The following is a 23,760-nucleotide window of genomic DNA, read 5'->3' as shown; positions in this document are numbered from 1 at the left end:
TTTTTGAAACAGAGTCTCACTCTGTCACCCAGGCTGGAGTGTAGTGGCGCAATCTTGGCTCACTGCAACCTCCGCCTCCTGGGTTCAAGTGATCTTCCCACCTCAGCCTCCCGAGTAGCTGGAACTACAGACACGCACCGTCAAGTCTGGCTAATTTTTTTGTGTTTTTAGTAGAGACTGGGTTTCACCAATTTGGCCAGGCTGGTCTCAGACTACTGAACTCAAGTGATCCCTTCACCTCGGCCTCCCAAAGTGCTGAGATTACAGGCCTGAACCACTGTGCCTGGCGACACACTTTTTTAATGGTCATTTTATCTTGGGGAATGAATAAATAAGTAAATAAGTCTCAGAGGGATGACTGCCGGCCCCTGCGGGAGACAGGAAGAGTTGGTGCATGAGGCTGGTCGCAGTGGCTCACGCTTTTAATCCCAGCTCTTTGGGAGGCCAAGACGAGTGGATCACCTGAGGTCGGGAATTCAAGATCAGCCTGATCAACATGGAGGAAACCCCATCTCTACTGAAAAAAAAAAAATTCAAAATTAGCTGGGCATTGTTGTGGGTTCCTGTAATCCCAGCTACTTGGGAGGCTGAGGCAGGAGAATCGCTTGAACCTGGAGTTGGAGGTGAGCCGAGATCACGCCATTGCACTCCAGCCTGGGCAAAAAGAGTGAAACTCCGTCTCAAAAAAAAAAAAAAAAAAAAAAAAAAGCTTATGCCTGATTGCTCTGCAGGTTGTTCTGTCTCTGTGAAGAAGTCAGAAGCCCTGAAATAGAGAAACTTCTGCCTTCAGCAAAGGAGACAGCTCTGGTCACCCCACCTCCCTTAGGCACTGATTCCAGGGCTGTGGGATGTAACACTCAGTAGGTGCTTAGAATGGTCTCTAGCTGTTCAGTAAATGTTAACTATTGTTGCTCCCATTTTACAAGTAAGGAAACTGAGGCCAAGTGAAGTGACATAGCTTCTCCCACACCACACAGATGGGGCAGAGCCGACGCTGCCCTCCTCCAGGGCCTGGGCTCATAAGCACCATGGTGGTCAGTGTCCTCTGAAGGATAACAGCCCTTCAGAGGATGCTACAGTCCCCCTTCAGCCCTCTTCCAGCCTGAATGTCCTTACCCTGTCCATCAGCTCCAAGGTGAAGGTAGAAGTGAGGCCAGAGGGGCAGCACTGCACCAAGTGAGGACGCGAAGAAGAGACTGTGACTTGGGCTGTCACCTTTAGCACCACAGGAACATTGGAGCCGATGCTTTGTTCCTTCAAAGAGCCTTAAAAGAGCAAGGCGTTGGAGGAGGGTGGCAAAGCATCCGCAGAGAGACTGCCTGGGGCAAACACCTAGGCACGTGGATGTGGCCGCTGTTCATTCATTCATTCTTTTTCTAAAGAAGCAGAACTTAAGTGAAAGCAACAAAACATAATATCTAACTACGGCTTACACTGGTTTAAAAAAGTAACAGAATTTAGGCCAAGAGTGAAGGAAGGTTGACCGGATGTGGTGGCTCACGCCTGTAATCCCAGCACTTTGGGAGGCCGAGGTGGGTGGATCACTTGAGGCCAGGAGTTCAAGGGCAGCCTGGCCAACATGGAGAAACCCCATCTCTACTGAAAATACAAAAATTATCTGGGCGTGTTGGCGGACGTCTGTAATTCCAGCTACTTGGGAGGCTGAGGCATGAGAATTGCTCGAACCCGGGAGGTGGAGGTTGCAGTGAGCAGAGATTGTGCTAGTGCATTCCAGCCTGGGCAACACAGCGCGACTTCATCTCAAAAAAGAAAAGAAAAAAGAGAAAAAGAAAAAGAAAAAGAAAAAAGAAGGCAAATATCTATACAGCAGGGTTCCTCTCCATGAAGCCCGCTAAGCGTTGACTGTCCACAGTCGCTATGAAATCTACCAGCAGTTCTCTCCCCAGCTCTCCTCTGCTGTGGCCCTCCCTTCTCCCCTCCACCCACCAGCTAGGGCAGAGGGATCCTCGGAGGCCTCTCAGGACTCACACACAACAGTGAGTACTAGGCTTAGTGTTGGCTTCAGGACAGCTTAAAATTGATACCCCCACCCCTCCAGGCTGCTGTTGTGCAGCCCTTGATTTCCTCTGGACATGATTTAGGGTTGGGGGGGCACCGTGCTCTAGGAAGGTTGATTATAACGTGAGGTGCGCCCCACCTTCCAGGAATTATCTGACAGATGAGCCACTTTTATTGAGGGGAACAAGACCTCAAGGCAGGCTGGGTGAAAAGAGGTTCAGAAGTTTGAGACCAGCCTGATCAATATGGTGAAACCCCGTCTCTACTAAAAATGCAAAAATTTGCTGGGTTGTGGTGGTGTACGTTTGTAGTCCCAGCCACTCAGGAGGCTGAGGCAGGAGAATTGCTTGGACCTGGGAGGTGGAGGTTGCAGTGAGCCGAGATATGCCACTGCACGCCAGCCTGGGCAACAGAGGGAGACCCTGTCTCAAAAAACAAAAAAGAAAGAAAGAAAAGAAGGTGGTAGATCACTCCATGGAGGAGAAATTCCCACCCACCTACTGTTTTTTTTGTTTGTTTGTTTTATTTTGTTTTGGAGAGACAGGGTCTTACTCTGTCTCCCAGGCTGGGATGCAGTAGTGTATTCACGGCGCACTGCAGCCTTAGCTTCCTGGGATCAAGTGATTCTCCTGTCTCAGCCACCAGAGTAGCAAGGACTACAGGTACATGCCACCATGCACTGGCCAATTAACAACAGCAAAAAAAAAAAAAAAAAAAAACAACTGGCCAGGCACAGTGCCTCATGCCTGTAATCCTAACACCTTGGGAGGCCAAGGCAGGCGTATCACTTGAGGTCAGGACTTCAAGATCAGCCTGGCCAACATGGTGAAACCCTGTCTCTACTAAAGCTACAAAAATGAGCCAGGCATGGTGGTACGTGCCTCTAATCCCAGCTACTCGGGAGGCTGAGGCAGAAAAATCATTTGAACCTGGGAGTCAGACGTGGCAGTGAGTCGAGATCATGCCATGGCACTCCAGCCTAGGCAACAGAGTAAGACTCTGTCTCAAAAAAAAAAAAAAAAAAAAAAAAAAATTGTAGAGATGGGATCTCCCTTTGCTACTCAGGCTGGTCTTGAACTTTTGGGTTTAAGTGATCCTTCTGTCTCGGCCTTCCAAAGTGCTGGGACTACAGGCACGAGCCACCATGCCCCGCCATCCACCTGCTTCTTATGTAAACCTCCACATGTGCCTGCTAGTTCCCTTGTTCCTGGCATGGGTAAAATAAACAGGAGGTGGCTTTTTTTTTTTTCTTAAACAACAGAAATTTATTTCCCATGGTTCTGGAGGCTGGAAGTCTGAGATCAAGTGTTGGCAGGGTTGGTTTCTTCAGAGGCTCCTCTCCTCAGCTTGTAGATTGTGGTCTTCTGTCTGTGTTTTCACGTGGTTTTCCCACTGTGTGTTTCTGTGTCCAGATTTCCTCTTACAAGGATTTTGGTCATATTGGATTAGGGCCCACCGTCATGACCCCATTTTTAAAATTACGTTTTAGGTTTTGGGGGTACATGTGAAGAACATGCAAGATAGTTGCATAGGTACACACATGGCAGCGTGATTTGCTGCCTTCCTCCCCATCACCTATATCTGGCATTTCTCCCCATGCTATCTCTCCCCACCTGGAGCAGGTGGAGACGTGGTGGCTGTGGGTGTGCTCAGCTGTCTGCTCTCATCCCCCCACTGTCCCTCCCATATTTCCCCCCAACAGACCCCAGTGTGTGATGCTTCCCTCCCTGTGTCCATGTGTTCTCAATTGTTCAACACCCGCCTATGAGTGAGAACATGTGGTGTTTGATTTTCTGCTCTTGGGTCAGTTTGCTGAGAATGATGGTTTCCAGGTTCATCCATGTCCCTACAAAGGACACGAACTCATCGTTTTTGATGGCTGCATAATATTCCATGGTGTATATGTGACACATTTTCCTTGTCCAGTCTATCATCGATGGGCATTTGGGTTGGTTCCAGGTCTTTGCTATTGTAAAAAGTACTGCAATGAACATTCGTGTGCATGTGTCCTTACAGTAGAACGATTTATAATCCTTTGGATATATACCCAGTAATGGGATTGCTGGGTCAAATGGGGTTTCTATTTCTAGGTCCTTGAGGAATCACCACACTGTCTTCCACAATGTTTGAACTAATTTACACTCCCACCAACTGTGTAAAAGTGTTCCTATTTCTCCACATGCTCTCCAGCATCTCTTGTCTCCAGATTTTTTAATGATCACCGTTCTAACTGGCGTGAGATGGTATCTCAATGTAGTTTTGATTTTCATTTCTCTAATAACCAGTGATGATGAACATTTTTTCATGTTTGTTGGCCTCATATATGTATTCTTTTGTAAAGTGTCTATTCATATCCTCTGCCCACTTTTGAATGGGCTTGTTTGTTTTTTTCTTGTAGATCTGCTTTAGTTCTTTGTAAATTCTGGATATCAGCCCTTTGTCGGATGGGTAGACTGCAAATTTTTTTGCCCATTCTGTTGGTTGCCGATTCACTCTAATGACTGTTTCTTTTGCCGTGCAGAAGCTGTGGAGTTTGATTAGGTCCCATTTGTCTATTTTGGCTTTTGTCGACAATGCTTTAGGTGTTTTGGTCATGAGGTCCTTGCCTACGCCTGTGTCCTGAATGGTTTTGCCTAAATTTTCTTCTAGGGTTTTTATGGTGTTGGGTCTTATGTTTAAGTCTTTAATCCATCTGCAGTTAATTTTAGTGTAAGGTGTCAGGAAGGGGTCCAGTTTCTGCTTTCTGCATACGGCTAGCCAGTTTTCCCAATGCCATTTATTAAACAGGGAATCCTTTCCCCACTGCTTGTTTTTGTCAGGTTTGTCAAAGATCGGATGGTTGTAGATATGTTGTGTTGCCTCCGAGGCCTTTGTTCTGTTCCATTGGTCTATATCTCTGTTTTGGTAGGAGGTGACTTTTTAAAAACGCTTCCACTTCCTGGAAGCTGCTAGATCCTTCTGCCATCAAATCTTGCTGGCTTCTTTCATTGTCTCTAAGCACTGCCCAGCTAATGCAGAGAGACCTGCACATTCAGGTCTAGCCCAGGCCCGAGAGCCTCCTGGTGTTTCACAGAGGTCAACACGAGATTTCCTTCCAGGGAAGCTGAATGATGGGCAGGGAGTTCTGCTCCCCCTCAGGGCCTCAGTTTCCCTGTTGGGATGAGGAAGGGGTGGGCATGAACTGTCAGAGCCGCCTGGGACTAACATTCTGCTCTTCCAAGCTACAGGCCCATGTCCCTTCTCTGCCCTGGCATCGCCGTTTCCCGGCTTCCTGTGGAGCAGGTGGAGATGTGGTGGCTGTGGCTGTGCTCAGCTGTCTGCTCTCATCCCCAACAGGACTTGATCTTTGACCTGGGTGACCCTGTGAGGTGGGAGTACATGCTCCTGGGGACAGATAAGCCTGAGCTGTCCTTGACTGAAGATGACAGTGGGATCAATGATGAGGATGACGTGGAAAATCTGGTGAGTCTCAGCAGCTCGAGAACCCAGGGAATGTGTGTGAAGGCTTCGGGGAGCCTGACAAGCAACCCCAGCAGCATGTGTGTGGAGTGGGGGCCAGCCCAGGTAGACCAATGATCAGTTCCTCAAAGCAGGAAGGCTGGAGCAATGCCCTCATTTTACAGATGGGCACGTTGAGGCCTGGAAGGCCAGTAACCTGCACACAGGACTTCCCAGTGGGTTAGCGAAGGGATAGGAGTTGAAGTCGGGTCTTCTGCTCCTGACATGGCCCACCTTGATCAGGAGCTGCCCTGCTCCTTTGGAAAGCATGCCCCTTGCCAGCCTGGGCTACATATAGGACACTGTCGCTACAAAAAAAAATTTTTTTTAATTAGCTTGCTGTGGTGGCATGCACCTGTAGTCCCAGCTACTTGGGAGGCTGAGGCAGGAGGATCGCTTGAGGCTGGGAGGTCAAGGCTGCAGTGAGCCATGATCATGCCACTGCATTCCAGCTTGGGCAACCCCATCCCCCCCAAAAATAAATAAGAATAAATTAAGAAAAAGAAAGTATCCCCTTGGAGCAGGGTCATAAGACCATCTCTGCAACCCCCTGGGAGCCCCGGAGCTAGCCATGCTCAGTTCCATCCCAAGTAGCCAGCATGAGCCCCACACACTGTCAGACCTTTCTTGCCTGTTCCGTCAGTTCCTCTGAAAGTCTTCCCCACATAACCAGCCTCCCTTCTCTGAACTCAGTTTCAGCCTTTATGTGAAATGGAGGCAGAAGGGTTATAGTTGTATTCGTAGTAATTCTAATAGGTACATTAGTCTGCCGTCACAAAGCACCACAGATAGGGGGCATGCTTACACAACAGAAATGAATTTTCTTACAGTTCTGGAGGCTGGAAGTCCAAGATGAAGGTGTTGGTAGGGTTGGTTCCTTGTGAGCCCTCTGTCTTTGGCTTGTAGATGACTCTCTTCTCCCTGTCTTCATATTGTCTTCCCTCTGTACAAATCTGTGTCCTAATCTATTCTTATAAGGATACCCATCAAATATATATATTTGAGACAGGGTCTCCTCTGTTTCCCAGGCTAGAGCGCAGTGGCACAATCACAGCTCACTGCAAACCTTGAACTCCTGGGCTCAAGTGATTCTCCCACTTCAGCCTCTTGAGTGGCTGGATCTACAGACACACACCACCACACCTGGCTAATCTTTGTTTTTCACGGAGACACAGTCTTGCTATGTTATCCAGGCTGGTCTCGAACTCCTGGGCTCAAGAGATCCCCCTGCCTTGGCCTCCCAAAGTGTTGATATTACAGGCCTGAGCCACCATGCCCAGCCAACATCAGTCGCCTTGGATTAGGGCCCACTCTAACGAACTCATTTTCCGTAGTCACCTCTCTAAAGACTCTGTCTTTAAATACAGCCATTCAGACAGCAAGTGATCAAGACAATAACAACAAAAGAAAAAATAAAAATAAATAAATAAAACAGTCACTTTCAGGGGTTAGGAATTCAATCTATGAATTTTAGGGAGACACCATTCACCTGTAGCAAAAGGTAGCACTCATATGGTCCTTACTAAGTACTGGGCTCCATTGTGTCTACTTAACCTCAAGTAACTCGTTTAAATCCCCACAGCCACCTGGTGAGGTGGGCACCGGTATTGCCACCCATGACTAGTATTATCCCGTTTTACTGATGGGGAGACTTACACCCAAGGGGTTAAGTCACTTACCCAAAGCAACACAGCTGGTAAGTGACAGAGCTGGGATTTGAACCTACACAGTCTGGCTCCACAGTCTGGGTTCTCAACAGTGACTCTGTTCTATCTCCTGGGGCTGCTTGCTGTGATGTGCTTGGCACAGCAGTGTAGACCGCCTGAAAAGGGTGCTAAATGTTCCCAGCGCCCTCATCGCTAGAGACGGTGGGGGGCGGTGGGGGGGGGGCATCTCCTGTGCAGTAAATCTGGGCATAGGCGCCCTCTGCTGGTCATGGGGGTGTAGACTAGCCGGGGCCTTGAGAGCCCAGCCAGCCCTGCAGGCAGCTTTAGGGCACACATGGCTGTTGATCAAACAGTTCCAGTCACAGAGTCCTGGTTCTCCCCAGCCCAAGAGCCCCGGTTACAGCAAAGATGGACAGAGGGCAGCCCGAAGAGTCAGAGCCCAGTCATGGACCCCCGGGAAAAACCAGACCCCCAGTGACAGCCCACTCACCTGGCCACCTTAGAGATTTTTGACAATGCTAACTGCTGACTGCTCACCTGTTTTTGTCCCCTGCGAAATGTCGCAATTAGATAAGCAGGTGTCAGAGGTATGAGCAATATTTGTGGGAGAAAAGTTTTTTTTTTTTTTTTTTTTTTGAGACGGAGTTTCGCTCTTGTTACCCAGGCTGGAGTGCAATGGCATGATCTCGGCTCACCGCAACCTCCGCCTCCTGGGTTCAGGCAATTCTCCTGCCTCAGCCTCCTGAGTAGCTGGGATTATAGGCACGCGCCACCATGCCCAGCTAATTTTTTGTATTTTTAGTAGAGATGGGGTTTCACCGTGTTGACCAGGATGGTCTCGATCTCTTGACCTCGTGATCCACCCGCCTCGGCCTCCCAAAGTGCTGGGATTACAGGCTTGAGCCACCGCGCCCGGTGGGAGAAAAGTTTTAAGTCGACAGAGTCTTGTCCAAGTTTCTGTGATTATCTAGTTTGAGGACCATTTGTCTAGATCGGGCCTTATTTCACAAATGGGGAAATTAAGTCTCAGAGAGGAAATAGTAATAGGCCAGGCAGGGCAGCTCATGCCTGTAATCGCGAGGCCGAAGTGGGTGTATCATTTGAGGTCAGGAGTTCGAGACCAGCCTGGGCAACATGATGAGACCCCTTTTCTACTAAAAACACAAAAATAAGCTGGGTGTGGTGGTGCATGCCTGTAATCCCAGTTACTTGGGAGGCTGAGGCAGGAGAATTGCTTGAACCTGGGAGAAGGAAGTTGCAGTGAGCTGAGATCAAGCCACTGCACTCCAGCCTGGGCAACAGAACAAGTTTCCATCTCAAATAATAATAATAATAATAAGAAGAAGAAGAAGAAGAAGAAGCCAGGCATGGTGGCTCACACCTGTAATCCCAACACTTTGGGAGGCCGAGGTGGGTGGATTCCGAGGTCAAGAGTTCGAGACCAGCCTGGCCAATATGGCGAAATCCTGTCTCTACTAAAAATACAAAAATTAGCCAGGCATGGTGGTGCACACCTGTAGTTCCAGCTACTCAGGAGGCTGAGGCAGGAGAATCGCTTGAACCCAGGAGGCAGAGGTTTCAGTGAGCCAAGATCATGCCACTGCACTCCAGCCTGGGCAACACAGTGAGACTCTGTCTCAAAATAATAATGATGATGATGATGATGATGATGTCAGCCAAGGAGAGGCAAGGCCTTTACAGACATTATATTATTTAATCCTCCTAAAAGGTCCAGTTTACAGTTAAGGAAACAGGCTTAAAGCCGTTAAAGGACTTACCTGGGCCCTTAGCTGGTCTTGGAGAGAGAGTGGGGCTTGGGTGCCCGGAAACACCTCTCTAATAACGAAGGGCCTGCAGCTGGGGTAGGCAGGCCCGGCAGGCAGGGTGGGGTGCTGCTGTCCTAAGCCAGGCAGGTACCAGAAGGGCTCCCTGCCCAGAGCCAAGTCCTCCTCTTCCATATCATGGGTGGTGCTCATGACCTCTAATTCCTCTGGGGAGGCCAATGGATCACCTTGGCTTGGCTCTGTGGGTAGGGATAGAGCTTTGATCATAACTTCTTCTTCAAGGCCCTGACCAGCACCACCTCCCCCACCCCCTTCTCTCCCATCAGGACAAGCAGGATGAGGATAAGAGCTTCGACATGCCCCACTCATGGGTGGAGCAGATTGAGATCTCCCCGGAAGGTATTTGCTATTTGTGTGTTCACTTATCCTCTCCAGACCCAGTTCCTCGGCCTCCAGAGAGGTCTGTAGCAGCAGCGAGGGAGAGACGGCAGTGACGCAGGGGTGTGCAGCAGCGGGTGGTGGGGGGGTGGGTGCAGCAGTGAAGGGGAGACAGCAGTGAGGTGGGGGGCGGGTGTGTGCAGTGAGGCGGGGGGCGGGTGGGGGCTGTGCAGCAGCGAGGGGGAGACAGCAGTGAAGCGGGGGGCGGGTGTGCAGCAGTGGGTGGTGGGGAGGTGGGTGCGGCAGTGAAGGGGAGACAGCAGTGAGGTGGGGGGCGGGTGGGGGCTGTGCAGCAGCCAGGGGGAGACAGCAGTGAGGCAGAGGGGTGTGCAGCAGCGGGGGCAGGACTCAGCAGGGAATGCCCTACCCCACATTTCTTCCCCTCCCACCTTCGGCTGCACCCTGCCTCCCTCCTCCCTTCCTGCCACACACACTCAGCTCTGTGACCCCAAGGGCCTGACACCAGTCTGGCACACAGGGCAATGGGGCTCAGTGAGCCTGTGTGGGATGATGGCATGTGGGCAGCAGCAAGGCCTGGGAACCCAGCCCGTTCCTCTCTCACGCTCTTCTACCCAGAGGAGGCCATGGGCAGTGCCCAGATGGTGCAGGGGGTCTCAGGACCGAAGGGTAGGTAGAGAAGGCAGGAGGGCAGGGACTGTCATGCTCCATGTTAATATCTGTGGTGCCCACTTAGGAGCACCCAGACCTATGTGAAGGGCATGGGCCATTTCATCAGAGTGGGAACCACCAGAAAGGGTGTCATGGGAACCCAGAGGAGGCACACCCAGCCCAGCACTGGGGCTAGGGCCTGGGGATGGGTGGGCAGGAAGGGGTACCAGAAATAGGTCACTTGGGCTATGTTTTGAAGGCTCCGAAGGAGTCAGTCCAACCAGGGGAGGAGGGGATGATGGCGTTTCTGGCAGAGACCTGTGCAAGCAAAGCCTGGCAGTGGAGAGTGTGGTTGGCTGCGGCGCAGACCCTCCGATGGGGCTCAAAGCCCATTCCTGGGTGGATCTGTGCTTCTGCCTGGCCTGAGAAGGCCTCCAGGGCTGCAGCCGCCCCTGGTGACTATTCTCCTCAGCCTCCCTGGATCGGGCTTGGGGCTGGAGGGGGTCAGTGCACAGCAAACGGGCAGTGGGTGGATGAGTGGCTGGGTAGGGCTGGTCCCTCCCCCAGTGTAGGAAGGAGAAACCCCAACTGACTCTGTGTCCACAGCATTCGAGACCCGCTGCCCGAATGGGCAGAAGGTGATTCAGTACAAGAGGGCAAAGCTGGAGAAGTGGGCCCCGTACCTCAACCGCAATGGTCTTGTGAGCCGCCTCACCACCTATGAGGACCTGGCGTGTAAGCGGGATTGCTCTGGCCATGGGTCCGGGCCAGCCCAGGGTGGGGGAAGCTTCTGCTCTCTCTGTGGGCATTACTGGCCTCTGTGTGCCTGGAATAAGTGGCAGGGGTGGGAGGTGGGAGGTGGGGTGAAGGCTAGGGGAGCTGGCCCGGCTGCAGCAGGTGCCCATCGGCCCCACAGGTACCAATATCTTGGAGATAAAGGAGTGGTACCAGAACCGGGAGGACATGCTGGAGCTGAAACACATCAACAAGACCACAGACCTGAAGACAGACTACTTCAAGCCCGGCCACCCCCATGCTCTTCGAGGTGTGTGGGTCCTCTTTCCTGGGCCGGCCAGGAGCCCGGGCTGGGGCCTGACACACCCTTTGGCAGGTGGTATGTGGTGGGAGGAGCCAGCACACATCTTACACAGGGGTTCTGGGGCGGCAAGCAGTGGAAGCGCCCTGCCTCCCTCAGCAAACCAATGTGTGGGAGGTCAGGGAAAGCTCAGCAAAATCCAAGGAAACGTGACAAATGCGCCTCAAGCCATGGCCGCATGCTGCTCGTGTGGTTGGAATCCAGCAAGGACCTCACATGAAGTCACACAGTGGAGGCCACATTTAAAGGAGGCAGGGCCGGGCACAGGGGCTCCCACCTGTAATCCCAGCACGTTGGGAGGCCAATGTGGGCAGATTGGTTCAAGACCAGCCTGGGCTATATGGTGAAACCCCATCTCTACAAAAAATACAAAAATTATCCAGGCATGATGGCACTGCTTATGATCTCAGCTACTCAGAAGACTGAGGCAGGAGAATCACTTTAAGCCCAGGAAGTCAAGGCTACAGAGAGCCGAGATTATGCCACTGTGCTGCAGCCTGGGTGACACAGCGAGATCCTGTCTCAAGGGAAAAAAAAATCCTGACCAAGAAATTTACAAAAGAAGCACAGGGCTAATATACATTTTTAAAATGATCAACCTCGGCCGGGCATGGTGGCTCATGCCTGTAATCCCAACACTTTGGGAGGCCAAGGCAGGTGGATCACCTGAGGTCAGGAGTTCAAAACCAGCCTGGCCAACATGGTGAAAACCTGTCTCTCTCTTAAAAAAAAAAAAAAAAAAAGGATCAACCTCATTTGGTAGTTGATTAAAAAAAATAAAACTAATAAGGTCCTTAACCAATAAGGGACCATCTTATAACCCTCTTGTTGGCAAAGATGAAAAAAAATGGTCATACTGGATATCAACAAGTATGGGAGCAACAGTCACTCTTTGTCACTGTTGATGGTATAGCAAATTGGAAATTGTATGGAGGGCCTTTGGGCAAAATATTGATAATGACCTTAAAACATGTACACTTGGCTGGGCGCGGTGGCTCAAGCCTGTAATCCCAGCACTTTGAGAGGCCGAGGTGGGTGGATCATGAGGTCAAGAAATCGAGACCATCCTGGTCAACACGGTGAAACCCCGTCTCTACTAAAAATACAAAAAAAAAAAATTAGCTGGGCATGGTGGCACCTGCCTGTAATCCCAGCTACTCAGGAGGCTGAGGCAGGAGAATTGCCTGAACCCAGGAGGCAGAGGTTGTGGTGAGCCAAGATCATGCCATTGCACTCCAGCCTGGGTAACAAGAGCGAAACTCCGTCTTAAAAAAAAAAAACCAAAAAAAAAAAAAAAACCATGTACACTTTTGACTGGGCATGGTGGCTTACACCTGTAATCCCAGCACTTTGGGAGGCCAAGGTGCTTGGATCACCTGAGGTCAGGAATTTGATACCAGTCTGACCAATATGGTGAAACCCCATCTCTACTAAAAATACAAAAATTAGCTAGGTGTGGTGGCTGCTGCCTGTAGTCCCAGCTACTTGGGAGGCTGAGACAGGAGAATTGCTTGAACTCAGGAGGTGGAGATTGCAGTGAGCTGAGATTATGCCACTGCACTCCAGCCTGGGTGACAGAGTGAGACTCTGTCTCAAAAAAAAAAAAAAAAAAAAAGTGTACACTTTTGGACCCAGCAATTCTGCTGAGAATTTATTCTTAGCTAATAAAGGACAATAACAAAAAATGCATGATGCAGATGTTCATCGTGGTGTTGGTGATAATCAGAAAAAGTTGCACACAACCTAAACACCCCGCACTAGGGGGCTGGTTCCATAGCTAATCTCATCCATAATGCAGAGCTGTCTTCTCCCTGGGCCTGGGGTTGGGTGATCAAGCCAGCAGCCACATAGTTCCTAGTGCTCATGAGGCTGTCTCCTCCCATCTCCCACTCCCCACCCAGTGCACTCATACAAGTCCATGCAACCCGAGATGGACCGTGTCATTGAGTTTTATGAAACGGCCCGTGTCGATGGCCTGATAAAGCGGGAGGAGACACCCGAGACAATGACAGAGTACTATCAAGGACGCTCAGACTTCCTCTTCTACCGCCATGCCGACTTCGGACCCCGAGTCAAGAAGCTCACTCTGAGCAGCACAGAGTCAAACCCCCGGCCCATTGTGGTAAGAGCTCGCCGGGGGTGGGGACAGGTCGCCCTCCTTCTCTGGTAGCTGATGTCAGCTCTGAATGGTGAGAGCCCTGGCTCTGGGTGGCATCAAGGCCTGAGACATATCCAAGGGCACCAAGCATGTGAGACTCTGTCTCAAAACACACACACACACACACACACACACACACAAAACATGTACACTTTGGTTCCAGCAATCCCACTGCTGAGAATTTATTCTTAGCAAATAAGAATTCTTATTCTTAACAAATAAGTTATTCAGTGATGAACCAGGCATTTTGCCAAATGTATTTGGCTGCTAGGAAGAAATACCTGAGACTGGGTAATTTATAAAGAAAAGAAGTTTTATTGAATCATGGTTCCACATGGCTGGGGAACCCTCAGGAAATTGACAATCATGGCAGAAGGCACCTTTTCACTGGGCAGCAGGAGTGAGAATAAGTGCTGAGCAAAGACGAAGCTGCTTATAAAACCATCAGATCTTGGGAGAGCTCAGTATCAGGAGAATAGCATGAGGGAACCACCCCCATGATATAATTACCTCTGCCCTTGACACGTGGGGATTATTACAATTCAAGGTGAGATTTGGGTGGAGACACAGAGCCAAACCATATCACCAAATGCACGATCCTGGGGTTGTCTAGTGCAAGACTGTGCCCTCAGCCACGGGGCCAAAGACGTGTTATTTTCTTATTGTTATAAAAAATACACATTCATGACTACACATTTGGAAAATATGGGAAAATGTAGAGAAAAGCAAAAATATCTCAAAATGGCATCTCTCATATATTACCATGGTTTATAGGTTTGGTTTTGAGAGTTTTTTCTAACTTAATTGAGATCAGGACCCGGGGATTAGAGTCCCTGTATTATCCACTTAACATTAAATTGTCCATTTTCCCCTCCATGTCATTACGAATTGGCAACTGTGTGTAATGGCAGCACGCCAAAGAAGCTTTCTAGCAGTAGGGGATGTCTAGCGATGGATAGGCTGCCTGGAGAGGTGGTGAGCTCCCCATCTCCTGAGGTAGGCAAGCAGAGTCTTGAAGGAGCTGAGGAGGGGTCCAGCACCACACGGGACTGGAGTGGTCTGGCCCTAAGAACCCACAAAATCCATCCCCACACGAATCCCCAAACGACCCCAGACTCCAGTGTCCTGAACGTCTGTTGCTCCTGTCCGCGGGCATGGACAGAAATCGCCTCTCACACCCTCACCCTGCATGTTCTGGCCTCCCAGAAAATCACAGAGCAGTTCTTCCGCAACCCAGCAAAGCCCGCGGAGGAGGACGTGGCAGAGCGCGTGTTTCTGGTCACAGAGGAGCGCATCCAGCTGCGCTACCACTGCCGCGAGGACCACATCACCGCCTCCAAGCGCGAGTTCCTGCGGCGCAGCGAGGTGGACAGCAAAGGCAACAAGATCATCATGACGCCCGACATGTGCGTCACCTTCGAGGTGGGCCTGGGGGCCACGGCGGGCAGGGGTTGGGTGCAGTTGGAATCGGAGCCCTCTGTCTCATTCCAGTAACTTGGGAGAACCAGGATGGGCACTGGTGAATCCCGGCCAGGAAATTCATCTTCGCCCCTTAGGGAAACCAAAAGTTCCCATTTGGGGAACCTTTCTCTTTGCAGCTGCTCTGAAAATCTTCCCTTTTCCACCAAAAAAGAGAACTCAGCAGGCTAAAACGACACCTCACGTTCCCCACTCCTGGTCAGGGCAAACCTCAGATCCTAGGGAGTCTCTGTGGGAGGGGAAGATTCTCACCACCTCTGAGGGGCTTGTCTTCCTAGTCAAACAAATCCTCACTCTCCTGGCACAGTCCCCAGCTTCTCTGAGCCTTCAGTTCCTCTTTTATTATTATCTGTATTTTTGTAAGTGAGAAAATTGAGGCTCAGAGAGGCTTAGCAACTTGCTTAAGGTCACACAGCTAGAAAGTGACAAGGGTAGATTAGAACCCAGGTGATCCTATGCCCCGATCATGGCAGCCTCCGTGTGTCACTGTGGTGGTTGTTGGCCCAGGTGGAGCCCATGGAGCACACCAAGAAGCTGCTCTACCAGTATGAGACCTTGATGCACCTGAAGAAGGAGGAGAAGCTGTCCAGACATCAGGTCTGGGAGTCGGAGCTGGAGGTAAGGTCCTATGGGAGAGTGAGCAGGTGGGCAGTGTCTCTGTTTTTGAGATAGGATCTTGCGCTGTCACCCAGGCTGGAATGCAGAGGTGCAATTATGGCTTTACATCCCCAGCTCAGGTGGTCCTCCCACCTGATCCTCACAGGTAACTGGGATCACCAGAGCACACCAACATACCCAGCTAATTTTTTGTATTTTTTTTTTTTTTAAAGACCGGTTTTTTCATTTTGCCCAGGCTGGTCTCAAACTCCCGAACTCAAGTGATCTGCCCCCCTTGGTTTCCCAAAGAGCTGGGGTTACAGGGGTGGGGGTGTCTTAATCACACCCTCCAACGCTTCCCTTCTCAGGTGCTGGAGATACTGAAGCTTCGCGAGGAAGAGGAGGAGGTGCACACACTGACCGTCTCCATCTATGACACCAAGCGGAATGAGAAGAGCAAGGAATATCGGGAGGCCATGGTCAGTATCAATCCCTTGTCCAGCCCCCAGCTTTTCCTAGACCCCCCTGGCCTCAAGGGTGGGGGGGACCATGAGGGATTCTGCTGAAAATCCTCTGTGGGGGATGAGGTTGTTGATATCATGAGGTCATCCTTGCTGCTAAGCTGACCATTTCTATGGTTCATCTTAAAGAAAACGGGATTTGGGCCAGATCTCGCCCCATCCCCAGGGGCTGTAGCCTAGCCAAGGCCTGTGGTGTATGGGAAAAGAATTAAAATTATATGCCCACCTCCACTCAGGGCTCCCACTGAGGTTGCACCCTGGGCCAGTGGCCCCAGTGAGCTACCCCTGGCTCCAGGCCTGAGCTCTCCTGCTCTGGCACGGGGAGGCATTCAGGTTACACCCTCAGGTTGCAAGCCCCCGCTTGGTTTTCAGGACCAATTTCTGAATCCCTTTCACCAACCAAGTTGAGATTTCTAAAAATAGTTTGGGGCTAGTGAGGCACAACAGGGTATCAAATGACTGTTCTCAGATCCCAGGGGGGGTCGTCCCCCCACGTTTCCAACTTCACTGTCCCCTGTCTGCAGATGTAGGACACAGGCCCCAGGGGGAACAGATAAGTGAGGGGAGTTACTGGCAATTTTTAACTAACCACTACCATTGACTGAATAAGCATCTACTGTGGATTGTCAGGCATCAGGCTGTGTGCTTTACAGACATGATCCTGTCAAATCCTCAGAGAAGGAAACCAAGGCTCAGGTAGAGAGACACACATTCATGGAAGAGAAAAAGAGTTGGCTGTCACCAGGTCCAGAGACCAGCACGTGGGCCCTTCTAAGACCTGTCTTGGAGGCGCCATGCACCAGGACCTGGCTGTGAGGTCTGGTTTTGTGCTACCACACTGCTGATACAGAGCTGGTGAAGAGTTCTCTGCAGCCCCTGCTGATCCAGCTGACTCCCCCACACCATTACAGGAGCGTGTGATGCATGAAGAGCACCTGCGGCAGATGGAGACCCAGCTGGACTACCTGGCCCCATTCCTGGTCCAGCTCGCGCCAGGAGAGAAACTAACACGCTGGCAGGCGGTACGCCTCAAGGATGAGTGCCTCAGCGACTTCAAGCAGCGGCTCATCAACAAGGCCAACCTCATCCAGGCCCGCTTTGAGAAGGTGCCACCAGTGCCTTGGTTGGGGAGGGGATCTCAGCATCCTCATCCAGAAAATTGGCCCAGGGCTGCCTGCCCACCACCTCACAGGCTTGTGAGGGCCTGAGGAGGGGGATGAATATGTCAGTGCTTGGGGTTTCCAAATGGCTGAGTTGTTCCTCCTCACACTTCTTTATCAAATAGACGAATGGATTGGGGGATGGATGGATGGATGGATGGATAGGCGGGTGGATGAATGGATGGGTAGATAGTTGGATGAACTGGTGAATGGATGTGCAGATGGATTGATAGGTAGATGGATGGATGGGTGGATTGATAGGTGGATAGATGGATGGGTGGATAAATGGATAGGTAGATGGGTGGGTGGATGAACGGATGGGTGAGTAGATAGATGTATGGGTATATGTATGGACAGGTGGGTGGATGGATGAATGAATGAATGGGTGAGTGGATGGATGGATGGATGGATGGGAAGATGAGTGAGTGGGTGGGTGGGTGGATGGATGAGTGGGTGGTGGGTAGATGGATGAATGGGTGGGTAAATCAATAGATGGATGGATGGATGGGTGGTTGAATGGATGAGTGGACAGATGGATGGATGAATGAATAGGTAGGGATGGATGGAGGGATGGGCAGAGGAATAGATGGGTTGGATGGATGCATAGACTGAGGGATGGATGAATGAATAGGCAGGGATGGGTGGAGGGATGGGCAGAGGAATAGATGGGTTGGATGGATGCATAGACTGAGGAATGATATGTTATAACAACTCCTCATCCTTGACCCATTTTTGTTGGTCAAGCATACACCATGTAGTTCCGTGCACTACTAAAATTATGTCACTTAATTTTCACAAGGAGCTCTACAGGGGAGGGGGGAGTACAGTGACCCTCATTTTGTAGACAAGAAATTGCAGGTTATGAAAATGCCAGTAATTTGTCCAGAGCTACATGGCTGTCTCACTCTTGACCCCTGCTCTGACCTCATGGACATGACATCCCCATAAACATGACGCCACTGGCTCCCACTCAAGATATTTTGTGGCCCCTGCCTCTGTGTCTCTGGCTTGTGTGGGTGGAGACAGTGGGGCCAATTATCATGGGGCTGTCTGGTGACGGCATTGCAGCCTGCAGCCTGGCTGAAGCTCAGCCTTGTCAGCCCTCCTGCTCTGACCTCCCTATGCCCACAGGAGACCCAGGAGCTGCAGAAGAAGCAGCAGTGGTACCAGGAGAACCAGGTGACGCTGACGCCCGAGGATGAAGACCAGTACCTGAGTTACTGCTCTCAGGCCATGTTCCGCATCCGCATCCTGGAGCAGCGCCTCAATCGGTGAGCAGGCGGGGCAGCCGGAAAGAACCCAGTGGGAGGCTGGACCACCAGCTTTGTAACCCCTCATCCTCTCTCCATCCCCCTCTGACTTCAGACACAAGGAACTGGCCCCACTAAAGTACCTGGCTCTAGAGGAAAAGCTCCACAAGGACCCACGCCTGGGAGAGCTCCCGAAAATGTTCACTTGATGTCCCTCCTAGGGCTTCAGCCAGAGCTCCCAGAGAAAGGAAACCTCTTCCTAGGGCCTGGCTCCTGTGCCCCCTCTACCCAGCCAACGCCTGTGTATGCAGACACCTGGCCTTACTGCCAGCCCCCCTCCCCTACAGCCGTGTTTGTTCCTGCTTCTCACGATTTTCCTCTAAATAAACACACTCTTTATTTGCCATTTGTGCCTCCCACTTCACAAGCTCCAGTGGCAGCCTTCTTCTTCTTCCCTTTTCTATAGTCTGGGACCACCCACTTCCTCCCTTGGCCTGTCATTTGCTTCCTGTCCTCTGTTGGAATGTCAGGTCTTCACAGCACCTCTGCAGATGGTCCCACAGCCATCTGCAAACAACTCGTTAGATCTCAATGTGACTAGGGTGGCCCCACTCACAAAGTGGGATGGGGAAAGCTAAGATGCATACCCCAGAATTTGAGGGCTGAATCCCAGCTCCTCTTCTTACCAGGTACTACTTACCCTTCTGTGAAATTGGGTAGCATTACTGTATTAAATAAGACTTATGGCCAGCTGAAGTGGCTCACACCTGTAATCCTAGCATTTAGGGGAGGCTGAGGCAAGAGGATCACTTGAGCCCAGGAGTTTGAGACCAGCCTGGGCGACATAGTGAGACCCCATCTCTTAAAAACAATGAGCCAGCATGGTGGCATGAGCCTGTAGTCCCAGCTACTCAGGAGGCTGAGGTAGGAGAATCACGTTCACCTAAGAGGTCAAGACTGCAGTGAGCCATGACTGCACCATCGCACTTTAGCCTGAGCAACAGAGCAAGACCCTGTCTCACACACACACACAAATGACATAAATTATAAAGCAGAGAGGCTAGGAATGGCACATAGAAAGCAGTCATTAAATGTTAGCTTAAAACATAGCCAAAAACCACATGAAATGGTTGTCAAATTCATTAGTCATCTGGGAAGTGAAATGTCACAATAATATCCCATTATGAAAAAAATAAAAAGTACTGGTGATGATGAGAAGCAACTGGAACTCCCAAGTAACTTTCTTAGTGAAAGTATAAATGAGTACAACCATTATGGAAAACTGCTTGGCATTATCTACTAAAGCAAAACTATAGACCAACAATTCTATTCCTAGGTTCTACTTCAATCCATCACTCATCAAGTGAGAATGATGAACAACTCATCAGAAAGGTAGATAGATATCTGTCTGCCAAAAGGCATGTGCTAGAATGTTTATAGCATTATTGATAATAGCACCATACTTGGAAGCTACCCAAATGCCCATCAAGAGCAGAATGGATACATAAATTGTGGTCTTCAGATATTTTGGGTTGTCTTTAACTGCTTAGAGAGGACTGCTTAGGGAGAATGCTACTGGCATCTAGCGCATACAGGACAGGGATGCTGCTAAACAGACTACAATGCACAGAACAGCCCCCAGCAGCAAATAATTAGCCCCAAATGCCAAAAATATTGATGTTATAGAGTGTATTAGTCCATTTTCACACTGCTGACAAACCCAAAGACTGGATAATTTGTAAAGTAAAAGAAATTTAATGGACTCACAGTTCCACATGGCTCGGGAGACCTCACAATCATGGTGGAAGGTGAAAGGCACATCTTACATGGTGGCAGACAAGAGAGAATGAGAACCAAGCAAAAGGGGAAACCCCTTATAAAATCATCAGATCTTGTGAGACTTATTCACTACCATGAGAACAGTATGGGGGAGACTGCTCCCATGATTCAATTATCTCCCCCCAGGTCCCTCCCACAACACGTGGGAATTATGTAAGCTACAATTCAAGATGAGATTTGGGTGGGGACACAGCCAAACCGTATCATAGATCAATGAAAATGAATGAACTGCAACTATACAACTATATGCAATGATATGGTTGAACTGCCTAAGTATAACGTCAAAAGATTCAAAACACAAAAGTACGTACTGTATAATTCCATTTATGTAAAGAATAAAAATAAGCAAAATTAATTGGTGATATTAGAAGTCAGGACAACCCTCACTTTTGGAGTATGAGGGTTAGTAAATGGATGTGACTATGGGGCCCTGGGAGGAGAGTCTGGTTTTTGGTCATGTTCTGCTTTTTGACCTGGGTGTATTCAGTTTGTAAAAATCCATTAACCTCGTACACTTACAATGTGTTCTCTGGAGTGTTTTTAAGTGTTTGTTGCTGAGAATCTAGTCAAGCCTTTAGCCCTAACTTAAGAAATTCAAGGGAAGAAATGCATTTAACAAGAAACTTCCATTTAACAAGAACTTCAGGAAATTCAGGTAAATGACACTAAAAGGAACATTCCTAACATGGGACAATCTACTAGGTAAATGGCCTGCTCTCTTTAAAAGATCGATGTCATAAAAATAAAAGATTGGGGACAGAAATAGAAAGAACTTAAAAGAATCAAGTGTGCTAAATCCTGACTGGTTCCTAGTTAGAAAAAAAAGTCATGAAAGGTTTTGGGATGACTGGGGCTGTGGGTAACCCCTCATATAGGTACTGAGGAAGGAGAGCTAAGCAGAATCCTGGCACAATTAAGACCTGGAGAATATCTTAGTTTATAGTGTGACTACTCAGTGATTTCCTTTTATATAATCCTTTATACAATCATATATTAGTTTATAGAATTAGGGCTTGGAGAATATCTCAGTTTATAGTGTTACTACTGAGTTATTTCCCTGTATACAATCCTCTATATATAATCATATATTAGTTCATAGAATGAGTGCCTAAAGAATATCTTACCACCCAGTTATTTCCATATATATATATATATATAACTATATCTTAGTTTATAATCGGAGGAATGCCTAGAGTAGACACAGTACAGAGCGTGAATTAAGGAATAAGCAGTTTATAATCAGAGGAATGCCTAGAGCAGACACAGTGCAGAGCATGATTTAAGGGGAAAATAGTTATACCAGGACAAGAACCCATGGCCCAGGCAGCAGTGTTCAGTATCATAAAGATACCTGCTGCATAGCAGGCTTGGGGCAAGAGCCACTCCTCCTGATAAAGGAGTTGTAGGACCTTGCTCCAGTTCTTGTGGAAGGCTGCCCTCAGACTGGCAATCGCACCTTGGTGACTGTGAACTTTATCAGCTCTGTTACTGTGCTGCTCGAAAAGCATTCCCCTATAGAACTCTTTGGAAGCTGCCGGCAGGTGGCGTAGACCCTGACAGCTCTGTCACTGCTATGTGACTCAAGGCATCCTCCTATAATTCTTCTTAGTAGCTTGCCCATAGATAGAGGTATTGCACACTGCAACCTCTTCACTGCGTACAGCCCACCTCCATGCCTCAGTGACCTAATGGGGGTGGATCCCTTACTGCACACGGCCCTTGCCTCGATGACCTAATGGGAATGGGCCCCTTGCTGTGCAGTATCTCCTAGCCTAGGTGACCTAATGGGGGTGGACCCCTTGTTTTATTGCTCATGACCCTATCACTATCCTTAAAGATGACTTCACTCACTGCCCTGCCCCCTAACCCTTAACCTATACACAATAAATACGCTTCTGGACATTCAGGGCCTCGCCTGACTCCACTCATAGGTGGCGTGGCCGCCTGAGCCCAGCTGCATTTTCCTTGTACTTCGGTGTCCTGTCTCTTTATTTCTCGGATCCTGCCCTCGGCACAGCATAAGGGACACCCCATGAGCCTGTGGGCCATCAGCCCTACATGGAGCCATATGAGTGTGGACTGGGTTGTTAGAGAATTATTAAGTTTTCTTAGCAGTGGTGATACAATGGTTATGTAAAATAAGGGCATTTTTTTTTTTTTTTTTTTTTTTTAAGACGGAGTCTAGCTCTGTCGCCCAGGCTGGAGTGCAGTGGCACAATCTCAGCTCACTGCAACCTCTGCCTCCAGGTTCAAGCGATTCTCCTGCCTCAGCCTCTTGAGTAGCTGGAATTACAGGCACGTGCGCCACCTCAGCCTCTTGAGTAGACGGGATTACAGGCACGTGTGCCACGTGGCTAATTTTTGTACTTTTAGTAGAAATGGGGTTTCACTGTGTTGGCCAGGTTGACCTCGTGATCCACCCGCCTCTGCCTGCCAAAATGCTGGGATTACAAGTGTGAGCCACCGTGCCTGGCCAAGGGGCATTATTTTTCTTTTTTGAAAAGAGTCTCACTCTCACTCAGGCTGGAACGCAGTGGCCCTATCTCAGCTCACTGCAACCTCTGCCTCCAGGTTCAAGCGATTCTCCTGCCTCAGCCTCTTGAGTAGCTGGGATTACAGGCACGTGTACCACCTCAGCCTCTTGAGTAGACGGGATTACAGGCACGTGTGCCACGTGGCTAATTTTTGTACTTTTAGTAGAGATGGGGTTTCACTGTGTTGGCCAGGTTGACCTCGTGATCCACCCTCCTCTGCCTGCCAAAATGCTGGGATTACAAGTGTGAGCCACTGTGCCTGGCCAAGGGACATTTTCTTTTTTGAAAGGAGTCTCACTTTCACCCAGGCTGGAACGCAGTGGCCTTATCTCAGCTCACTGCAACCTCTGCTTCCCAGGTTCAAGTGATTCTCCTGCCTCAGCCTCCTGAGTAGCTGAGATTACAGGGACGTGCGCCACCACGCCCAGCTAATTTTTTTATTTTTAGTAGAGGCAGGGTTTCACCATGTTGGCTAGGCTGGTTACAACTTCTGACCTTAGGTGATCCGCCCTCCTTGGCCTCCCAAAGCGCTGGGATTACAGGTATGAGCCACCGCGCCTGGCCAAGGGCCTTATTTTTAAGAGCTGCATGCTCAGTATTTGGTGTTGGGGTGAAATGTTGTATCTACAATTTTCAAATGATTCAGAAAAAGATACACAAAGCAAATATGCAAACTGTTAAGTGCTGGAATCTATGAGGAATCATTATATTGTCTTTTCGAGTTTTCTTGATTTAGTTTTTTTATAATACAAGAGTTGAGGGAAACTGCAGGCTGGATAGTTTTGATCCGATGTTATTCTACTAGTCTAATCTTTTAAAGGTGCCTTATGGTGGCTCACGGCTACCCAGTACTTTGGGAGGCTGAGGCGGGTGGATCACCGAAGGTGAAGAATTCAAGACCAGCCTGGCGAACATGGAGAAACCCCATCTCTACTAAAAATACGAAAACTAGCCTTAGCCAGGCGTGGTGGCTGGCACCTGTAGTTCCAGCTACTCGGGAGGCTGAGGCCGGAGAATCATTTGAACCTGGGAAGCAGAGTGGAGACTCCTCAACGCTTTGGCTTTCAGAACAAGGGTTCGAAATCTGGGACCATTACTTTCTGACCGTGTG

The 23,760-nt window shown here is 49.6% G+C and overlaps 1 protein-coding gene across 2 annotated transcripts in view; it reads left to right on the top strand.

Annotated features, from left to right (window-relative positions):
• DRC7 (dynein regulatory complex subunit 7) overlaps positions 1-19,026 on the top strand; it is a 39,011-nt gene extending 19,985 nt beyond the window's left edge. For both annotated transcript variants that reach the window (XM_039478343.2, XM_039478344.2), the window contains 11 exons: positions 5,356-5,481; positions 9,295-9,367; positions 10,622-10,750; positions 10,932-11,060; positions 13,013-13,233; positions 14,476-14,691; positions 15,256-15,366; positions 15,714-15,824; positions 16,778-16,972; positions 18,158-18,297; positions 18,392-19,026. In XM_039478343.2, coding sequence (XP_039334277.2) covers positions 5,356-5,481; positions 9,295-9,367; positions 10,622-10,750; positions 10,932-11,060; positions 13,013-13,233; positions 14,476-14,691; positions 15,256-15,366; positions 15,714-15,824; positions 16,778-16,972; positions 18,158-18,297; positions 18,392-18,485 — 1,545 coding nt within the window. In that variant the 3' untranslated portion in view covers positions 18,486-19,026. The remainder of the gene's footprint in view (positions 1-5,355; positions 5,482-9,294; positions 9,368-10,621; positions 10,751-10,931; positions 11,061-13,012; positions 13,234-14,475; positions 14,692-15,255; positions 15,367-15,713; positions 15,825-16,777; positions 16,973-18,157; positions 18,298-18,391) is intronic.
• The last annotated feature ends 4,734 nt before the right edge of the window (positions 19,027-23,760 follow it).

This window comes from Saimiri boliviensis, chromosome 1 (genome assembly GCF_048565385.1).
Source record: "Saimiri boliviensis isolate mSaiBol1 chromosome 1, mSaiBol1.pri, whole genome shotgun sequence".
NCBI lineage: Eukaryota > Metazoa > Chordata > Mammalia > Primates > Cebidae > Saimiri > Saimiri boliviensis.
This window is presented reverse-complemented; position numbering and strand designations above follow the sequence as displayed.